Source organism: Thunnus albacares, chromosome 24 (genome assembly GCF_914725855.1).
Source record: "Thunnus albacares chromosome 24, fThuAlb1.1, whole genome shotgun sequence".
In the NCBI taxonomy this organism is placed as follows: domain Eukaryota; kingdom Metazoa; phylum Chordata; class Actinopteri; order Scombriformes; family Scombridae; genus Thunnus; species Thunnus albacares.
The window spans coordinates 4,959,228-4,969,291 of record NC_058129.1 but is presented as its reverse complement, the minus strand read 5'-3'; the positions used below and the strand labels follow the sequence as shown (position 1 = coordinate 4,969,291).

Below are 10,064 nucleotides of genomic sequence, written 5' to 3'. Positions count from 1 at the left end.
ATTATAACCAGGACTCGTGCATGAATTTATGGAGGAAAATGAGAGCCATTATAATTGGATTGTACCTCAGTACCTAATTGTGAAATGTAACTAAAATACTAGAACAATTAACCTGTTATATATTGTGTTTAATCCGTACAAAAAAGTGTAAAAACAACACATGGTTTTACGTGGGGTTATGTGACTATTTCTTGATTGAACACTGGCTGCCTGGCAATGTCACGGTGATGCCAAGACTCCAGAAAGTTACCTTTTTTATCGGGTTCTCAAATTCAGATGGGAAATTCAAGTGTCTGGAAAACTAAATTCAGGTTGGTTAAATTTACTCAGTCAAGTTGTGATTTAAAAGTTCAAGTCAACCCAGTTGAACCTGAATCGATGAGATTTTTGTTCTGACAGTCACATGATCAAAATGTCTAATCTGCTTAACCTACAAGAGGAAGAAGTATCTGTGGTTGGAAATTCTCATCTTGAAGCCTGATTTTTTGACTTGAATTTTTATATCACAGCGTGAATGAATATAGGTTTTTGAATATTGGACACTTAAGTCTAAGTTAATCTAAATGTGTAAACCCAAAAAATACTTTTCAAACCATATAAATTCAAACAAAGTAAAATATTTCAGTGCTATAAACTCAGCAGTATTTAAACTTCAACACATTGAGAACTTTAAAATCAGTAGCTGATACGATTTTAATTATTTTGGCTCCTACTTGCTTCCATAGAATTGATCCCCGAAAGAGAAAACACCAAGATCAATTTTTTTGAAATGCAATTACACACATGAAAAAACTCTTACAGTGTTAAATTTTAATGTGCTAGCTGTTTTTCAGCCTAGATTGAAAATCCAATGGCTCCGGGAGCTTGTTCGACAGAGTGCACAAGACAGATGTGAAGTGACACAAGCGTCCAGAGGGCATGATGTGAGACTGCATAGTCACCTGGACAATGTTGCATGTGTGTATTAGTTAATGTAGCACCGTGCCTCTGCACTTCCTTCAGACAAAAAGAATCATGTAAACACATTATTCTCCTTCACTCTGATGTCAAACTGCCTAACTCCTCAAAGCTGCTAGTACAGTAGTAACCTCAGCTGTTCTCCCTCAGGCAGCAGCAGCAACAAACGCGGCCTGCCATTAGTTTGTTGTCACCCCTCCAGCTTGCTGCTGCAGCAGCAGCTCGTGGACGAACATGGCCTTTGATGCAGACGAGCCCGGGCGTCCGATGGATGGTGTGTTGGGCGATGGTAGCCGAGGTGTCAAACCGCTGAAGCGTTTTGGGGCGAGCTGGATGCCAGTTTGTTCAATAAATAAACTCTGACTGGAAAAGAGAGTGGGCAGCAAGAGATGTGGGAGGGATGCTGGCATTTCCGATTTTATTTAGAGCGTTTGACAGCAAGAACACAGACTGGGCTTTTTGGTTTTGCTTGGTGGTGGTGGGCTGTTTAATTTAAACACAAGTGCTGTAACACATGTATGTATGTGTTTTAGAAAAAAGAGAAAGAGGAAGAATCATATCCTTCTTTTGCTGCTTGTCTTTATTTCTATTTTTCTGTTTGTGTGTGTGTGTGTGTGTGTGTGTGTGTGTTGGATGAACTACCCATCAGTTGTGGTACATTAAAATCTCAAGATGAAAGCCATTGTCTCAAAATGTCATCCATGTTGGATTTCAGTCTTTTTTTAAAGTGACAGGTGCTGCTGCAAATTCATTCTGTGACCAGGTGTTTAATTTTGCTCAGCATCTGAATTCTTAAAAATCAGGTTGAGTCTGTAAAAGTCTCACTAATGATCTCACTTCATCCTTTTTAAAGTTACACCATTTATACTTTGTCCTATCAATCATTTTGCAAGAATACACAACTATATCGGCAAACACAAATCAACACTATTAGATTCATTTCAACAGTTTAAAGTGCCAATATAGGTTGATACTAGTGTTAATTTAACTTTTTGAAGTGTTGGTATATTGATGCTGTAATGACTCTGTGTAGTTGAAAGTTAAAGACAACTTATTTTCTCAATCAGCTTCTTTCTATGAGTAATGGAGTACTACAAAAACACAACATTTTCTGCCAAAGTTTGAACCGTTTTGGTTATTTCACATGAAAGATTTCTCTATTTCTTTTTCTTGTCTGTGCTCTCCATGATTAAATTCAAATTGTTTCAAAATGGAGGAATGTTTTTGCTTGCAGTTGATACGCCGATACTTCCTATGGTTTAGGTTAAAACGGTTAGGTTTTGGCACAAAAACCACTTGGTTACAGTTAGGAAAAGACCATGGTTTGGGTTAAAACAGGAAAATGAAGGAAAACTGTCCCATTTAATGGCACTAAAATGCCTGACTTGACAGTCAAAACGTCAGGTAAAAACGTCACATTTAATGGCACTAAGATCCCCGACATGATGGTAAAAAATGCCTTGTTAGCAGCATACTAGAGGTCCAGCACTCCGGAAACCCATTCTGCATCAATAGAATAAACTATCGGCACAGAAAACCAGTCAGTACCAAGAGCCTGTGGACTACTGGCGCGGAATCCCGTTATGTGTCAAGAGTTGGTAAATTATTGCACTGGTTCCGTAGCTTTATTCCGTTCCTTTATTAAAACATGCACCAGATACGTCTGGAAACATTGAGCAATATTTTTCATGGCATTGTGGTAACTTGGGGGCTTTAAACCAAGTGAATCACTACTCAGACACCGGAATGAGGCTCAAACACAACATTGCTTTATTTGCTAATGGGGAGGGTTGGTGAAAGAGAGTTGAAAGAACTGAATCTCTTCCTGCATCGGGTTATACTCTAAGGGATGCTCTGTAGCAATGTTACTTCCCTGCAGGTAAATAGAAAGGAGAGGAGTGAGGGGCATCCACAAATCTACTCCCTCTTGTTTTCCCAGCACCACAGTATCCTCAGAACTAAGTCACTTGCAACTCAGAACACATTACCCCAGCCTTCTCTTCTCACTGGCTAATTAGTAACCATCCTCAGGTGTGCTCTCGGTAAGACCTCAGCAGCTGACAGTGGTAAAACTGCTGCCTGACATAGTATTCCCAGCTGGTGCCAATGAGTCGATGGGACTTGCTTGTGTGAGCCAGATGACCAACTGCAGCATACAGACATCAAAATTTTATATTTGTATATGTTCATGAGTTTTGTGGCATGACATGGCTGGCCCTTGACCAAGAGAGGAGAAAAAAAAAAGAGTGAAGAGCTATAAGCACACATAAAAAAAGCACTATTTTTATTTCTATATGGTCAAGAGAGTTTTTTAGCATCTCGAAATATATGACTAGTGTATTAGTCTTATTAATTAGTGCCCTATAGTTTGTTTTATATGTATATGTATATGGTAGGCTATATTTTATTCCATAGGCCATACAGCTACAATATTTATGAGCTTAGGAACACATTACAGCCATACCTCTTATTGAAAACACAATACATCATATTGCAAAGCTTCTGTTCATGCGAAACTGGTCTCTCTGCCTCTCCTATGAGAGATTTCACCCTGTATGATTACTGAACATTACTGGAAAATGATGACGCATTGCAGCTGAAAAATAATGCTATTTCGGGAAAACTACACTAGATGACAAAATAAATGTTTCATTTATAATCATGTGTTTTTAAGAGTAATAGCGTTGTAGGGTGGACTTCTAGCATCAATGGACATGAACATCAAAACCCAGAAAGCCTCATGAGGACAGTGCATTTTAACACTGATGACACAGTCAGGATTTTTTTTCTTAATATAACCTGACCTCAAAGTAAGAAAAAAAAAAAAGTATCTCCTCTTTTCCCTGCTCTTGTGCAAATTTCTGACTGTCTGCATAGTAAAAAAAAAGAGCCCATGAGATGTGTAAATGTCAGGTCAGTTGATATGTGGCTCAGAGTAAAAAAAAAATATGAGTGGGAGATGTGTGATCTCTGCTGTGGGAGACTTCATCAAATGGCACAGGCACAGAGAGGAAATTGCAGTCAAACCACTTTAACAGCCAGGCCTGCCACTACGTAGTATTTTACAATGAAAAACATGTTAATCTGCGGAAAAGATGAACTAACAGGCTTTTGTGCCCACGTTACCTTTGATGCTTGTCAAAATATATCATCCCAGCTGAAGAATGAGGACATAATGATGCACCCGATAATATTTTAGTGTACATTAACCTGTACCATCTCTATGGAGTATTTGTACTTGTTATAGATATATCAATCTGTCCTCTGTAGACCTTTTAATGTGAATGTAAGCACTGAGAGGCACATCATACTGTTATTTCCAGATATTGTTTTATTTTCTATTCTCATGCTCTCAATTGTGATGTTTGAATACTTTGAATGCTGTTATTGTCACAATTATTTTTCATATATTTTATACTTTTTTCAACTTAAAGTACACATTACACTCGTGGAAACAAATTACAAGTTGCATACTGGACCACGATTGGCTCCGAACTAGTTGTGATGTCACAAATTATGCTCGCAGGTTCACCTCTGAAACTCACATTTAAGGTGAGCATGGAGAAACTTTCCCCCTCCTGCAGATGAACGTGAAAACAGCCTTCTAGCATACATATCATATGTGCGTCATCATATCATCATTGCACAGTGAAGCCAAACATCCAAGAGAAGTAACAATCAGTAAAACACATATTTGTGAGTGGAGGGGGACTTTAAACTCTTCTAATTGAAAACATTATCATCTAACTATTTGTATTTTTATTTCCAGTGTACTTGGCTGTAAAGAGGGGAAAATCCATAGCATGTATAACTCTGCACACTCTCTGATCTAAACTGGTCCTATGGTGCCACCTTGTGGCTAGAATAAGGTAGTAGTTAGATCTTGTAGATAAAATGTCATAAAATGTTGGTGGTCTTTGGCAGTCTTTTAACCCCAAAGCTTTTGTTTTTAATGTTGCTTAACTACTGTACATACCCTCAAACCCCCCCCCCCCCAAAAAAAAACCACCCCAAAAAGCTTCTTATCACACTGTCATCTGCTGCTTCCTTGTTGCTTATAGACATTTTGACAGATCAAAGCAGCAACAGCACAGCTGCAATTTATAACATTGACGATGGCCTAATCCCCAATGCATGACCCTGGTATCGTGCATGGTGCTTCACCAGCGTGGCCTCCTTGGACACTGAACAGAACTGAGCCAACGTTAATGTTATCAGTAACACCTGTGCTCTTCCTGCTGTGATGAGTCAAAATATCAGCTGTGCAACAGGCCTATTTTCTGCAAAAATAATGATCTGCATAAGTTAAATTTTGTATTGTACATCACCAAGAATCTAATTGTTTCTTCAAACAAGATAGTAAATCACTTTTCTGAGTAACTACTGGGACAGGTTTTGCCTAATAACTTTCACTCATGGGCTACATTTTTGAAGAACAAATGAGGACAAGACCACATCTCAAAGCTACAAAAAAAAAAACCCTCCTTAGGTGAAAGATGTTCATGTTTGTGCTGTCATGTTGCCTGCTTTTTTGTTAAGAAATGTTAAACACATTTTTGATTTTCTGTGGCACTTAGTAAATTTGGGGGGGGGGTTTGGCCCCTGAACTCAACTGATGAGGATATTTTTCCTTCAAAAGCAGCCCTGTTTGTAAAAAATGTTTATAATCAAAGCTTTACTCTGTGAGAAGAATGTTTCCTTGCAGTATGTAGGTCAGTCACTGCCTGTCAGTCAGGACATTGGAGGGGCGTAATACCGTGTGTAAGAACTGACTCATGAATTACGTGGCCTCTGGCAGTCTGATCAGGACTTGAGAGCATGAACAACATCCCACAGCTACTGTACAGTTTGGAAAACCAAAACACTCCAAACTGCTTAATGTAATCCTGGCGACCAGTTGCTCTCCACTTATGATTGGTTTATATCTAGACCTCCAAAAAACCCAGGATCTCCAAAACCCACTTGCAAAAGTCAACATCTGAGTGTTTAGGCACTATTGAAACATTCCAGTAGATTTATTTTTGACATCTTTATTAAAAAGTTTTCCATGTTTTGTTTGTGTTTATTAATCATGTTACATTGTTACATGTGTGCTAACTTCATGATTTTACTCAAAGTTTACAGGTGCAATATGTAAGATTGTAGCGATGAAGAGGGGGCTTGACACGGAACCTGCAGCAGTAGAGAAGTACTGCAGAGCAAGGGAGGTTAACCACTAACCTTGTGGGTTCCTTATCCACCCCAATACACCATGGACAGGGTCATCACCTGGTGGGATTGTGTACGATCCAAAGGGGCAGCCAGTGTTTGGCAGCGTTGAAATTAAATGCTTGAATGTAACAAGCTAAGTGGATGCCCATATATACACAGGAAGACATGTTTATTCAGATTCCCCGAGACAAGCAAATCACAGAAACAAAGAAAAAATTGACAATCTTATTTTTATTGTTCTCTCTATGCTTCCCTAGATAATTACATTGATAGGACTGAGTGACGCCTGTCACGCTAACATTACCTTACTGAGCTCTGTCCATGTATTGATATGACCTGTCTGCCCATCACCTTGCTTTCCAGATACAATGCTGTCCTAAAAGAAAACTTGCCAGTGCATTGATGGTCACTGTTGGTCAATATCTGTGAGAGAAAAAAAAATCTTGTGCTGCTTTCTGTACACTTGGAAAATGTTTAACTTTTAAGCTGTAATTGATGTGTAGCTGTATTGTTACTGGCAAAATGTTGTTCAAGACAAAAATGATCAATTTCATCCCAAGACACTGACGGAGTGAGATATTGCACTAGCTGGAGAGCCAAATGTGATCTTTCCTCTCTCAATTCTCTTGTGTTCATATACACATACAGCTACTAATATCTAAGAATGGTGCTATACCATCCAAAGTGAAATCAGAGATTGATCTCCTACCAGTGGTGCATGCACTTCTGTCAAATGTTACAAATTTATTTTGGTTTGAGGTAAATGGAATCTGGACTTGCGGTGTTATATCACTTAAAACTTTTATGAAATAGTCTGATCATAAAGCACTTGTTGTAGCATTCCTTTCTTGTGTGCCAGTTACACTGAAATGTGTATGCAAACACGTGATCATAGCTTCTCTGTTAAATGAAACATTGGAGTGATTTGGTGTCTTGCGTAAACTACGGTAATTGTTATAGAAAAGTAGATGAGCAGAACTGACAGGTAGGTGACTAAAAATATCTGTGTACTGGTTAAATTGAACACAGTGAATGTATTTCAATAAACCAGTATTCAATTACCTGAATAATATAAAACAGGTTTCATGTAAGTATATGCAGATAATTGCTATTTACAAGATTTACATTTTGTCCATCTTAAAAAAAAAAAGCCCAGGAGAGGTTGTCACTTTGGATAAAATAAAAGCATTCACCAGTTGACTAAATGTAAATGCAATACACAAATGCTACTCTGGCTTCTTAGTCTAAACCTTTACAAGAGGCCCGTTTTCATAGTTTGTCAGGAGACATGCGACGGCATACAGCTGATTAATGTTGCCAAAAAGCCTGTGTGGAATTTCAGTGTTAAAGAACTTGTGTTCCTTCACTCGGCATATCAGGTGGTCCATATAAACCCTCAGGCGTGCATTGGCCTGGGTCTCCCTTGCCTTGGAGGCAGACATCCGAGATCTACCAGAGAAAAATGGCGGCCTATAGATTTTGCACGGCACAAAGTCATCAACAAGAAAACCTCCGTCGACCATGATGGCCATCCCAGGTCTCAAAAGGGAGAGAATCCCAGACTCTTGCATGATCTGTTTGTCACCGATAGATCCGGCATACAGCGGAGAGATGAATGTGACCGCCCCATGAGGAGCAACTCCAAGCAGCCCTTTGAGATTACAGGGGGACTTGTATGAAGAGAAATCTTCACTTTGGAGAAGAGGTGATGACGGGTACTGGCACTTCAGCTCTATGAAGTCTAGGATGACTGTAGTATCTGCATGGTTCTTGAACTCTGCTGGCAAATGCTCCCTTATTTTCTCCCTTGGTATCCAGATCTTCACTGACCCTAGCACAGTATAAAGAAAGGTGCTCCACGTTGTAATTATCTGACTGACTGTGGACTGGTGGACTCCATACTGGTCAGCAAGGTCACACTGTTTTGAACCCAGTGCAAGATAGTTCAGAAACATGAACATCTCATCTATGGGCTGCAGGGAATGAGTCTGTTCAAAAATAATGAAAAGTTACATTATGTTTCTCTCAACTTATTATTATTAAATTATTATTATTATTATTATTATTATTATTATTATTATTAGTAGTAGTAGTAGTAGTATAATAAAAGAATACTTACTGCAGTTGAACTTGGCTCTGTGAGGGTGCCTCTCCGTTCTTGTGTCACTCTGACCATAGATGGCAGACATGGCTCTATTAAGGCCCAGAAGCGCATGAGGAGGTCATAGGATGCAAACCTAAAGAAATACAATCCAGATGTTACCATTTAAAACTTCTATCAGTGTCTACTATGACCTTGGAGGTACGACAAATATATTACATTAGCCTTCATCTCTCTCTCTCTCTCTCTCTCTCTCTCTCTCTCTCTCTCTCTCTCTCTCTCTCTCTCACACACTCACACTCACACACACACACACACACATAATACTGTATCTGCTGCTACTGCTAAAGTACAACACAATAATCAGGAGTACATGTTTGACAACAACAATAACGAAATATTGCAAGTACAAGCAGTCTGACAATAACTATTATTCCACTACACACAACTACACATTCACAAGCACTGTAGGTCCAGCCATACACACAAACTTTGAAACAGTGGTGAGTTCTAGTTTCATTAATTAACCATTAAACTTTAATCAGGACATGTGAACATATATGTAAACTTAACGCATGTTAGTGTATCTAGCTCTGCTGCATATCTTACCTCGTGAAAAACTTAATGTCTCTGTCTGAGCCAGCAAAACGGTGAATGCCAAACCGCTGCTTCGTAGTAAGCCTCTCAATTTGTTTCCTCAGCTGGAGGATCTCCTCTCTGAGAGATGTGTTTTCATCCAGAGCTAAGTCGACGACTGCGGGATCCGGAGCCGCAGCGTAGTCGTGGTCCGGGGGGATTTTATCAACCTTCTTGCCCGATGTATCTTGCACCGCCGGTCGCTCGCTCCTCTCCCAACCCAACGGTCTTGAAAGGACGGAGTAATTGTTCCACTCAAACAACGATGGAACGGCTCCCTTCTTTAACAGTCGCCGCCCTATCTTGGACACTAGCTCACGAAAATCCTCTTTTTTAAAATGCCGGCTGCATACCCGGGTGTGGGGACCAACTGTACAGTTCCCCCTCCGGATAGCGATAAACCATCTTTGCCTGATGTCCACATCGGAGGGAAATGTATGAAAACTAAGTACTTTGTTGTACTTACTGGAGGCTTGACATAAAGGCACGCAGCAATGTTCAGCTGTAGTGCTATCGGTTCGCTGGAACTGAAACTTTTTCCGATACATCGTCATCGCTTCCCAAAAATCACAGCAGCAGGATGGATAGCGGAAGTTATATAGATGGCGGAAATTTTGCCGGAACTACGTAGGCACCTATTGGGGGCAGCATATCACCAGAAACCAGGGGGGTCCGTTACGTTCATACATCCATGGTTACGTTACGCTACGATACGTAGGCGCCGAATCAGTAGTGCATTATCACTGCTCTGTTAGCTAGCAAACTACACAACTAGGACTTTGAAAAAGTATGATAGCAATGTAAATTCAGTGCTAACGCTGAGCTAACGTTTGCTTGAATAAATCTAACCTAAAAGAGGAAGTGTTACTTCTTCTTCGTCTTGTGTTGGACTGAGGGCAGACTGGACGCTGCAGTGACTCACTATCGCCTCCTGAGGTACAAAGTGGGGTATTACGAGACAGAACGGGCAAGGGCCAGCTTTTTAGGTATGGAGGGTTCAAAGGGCTGAAACTAAATATATAAATAATTATATATTTTTAAAATAATATAATGCTCAAATAAATGAATAAATATATAATTATATAATACAATGGTTACATAAATGAATAAATATGTAATTTAATGCTTAATTTTCACCATAAATAAATAATCACAAATT

General features: G+C 39.5%; 1 protein-coding gene across 1 annotated transcript; it reads right to left on the bottom strand.

Annotated features, from left to right (window-relative positions):
• Window positions 1-6,380: 6,380 nt before the first annotated feature.
• On the bottom strand, window positions 6,381-9,852 carry LOC122976472. Its single transcript, XM_044344974.1, has 3 exons — window positions 8,879-9,852; window positions 8,288-8,405; window positions 6,381-8,156 (listed from the first exon to the last, which is right to left on the bottom strand). The coding sequence occupies exons 1-3, from the start codon at window positions 9,457-9,459 to the stop codon at window positions 7,413-7,415; spliced, it is 1,443 nt and encodes a 480-aa protein (XP_044200909.1). The 5' UTR covers window positions 9,460-9,852; the 3' UTR covers window positions 6,381-7,412.
• Between the last annotated feature and the right edge of the window lie 212 nt (window positions 9,853-10,064).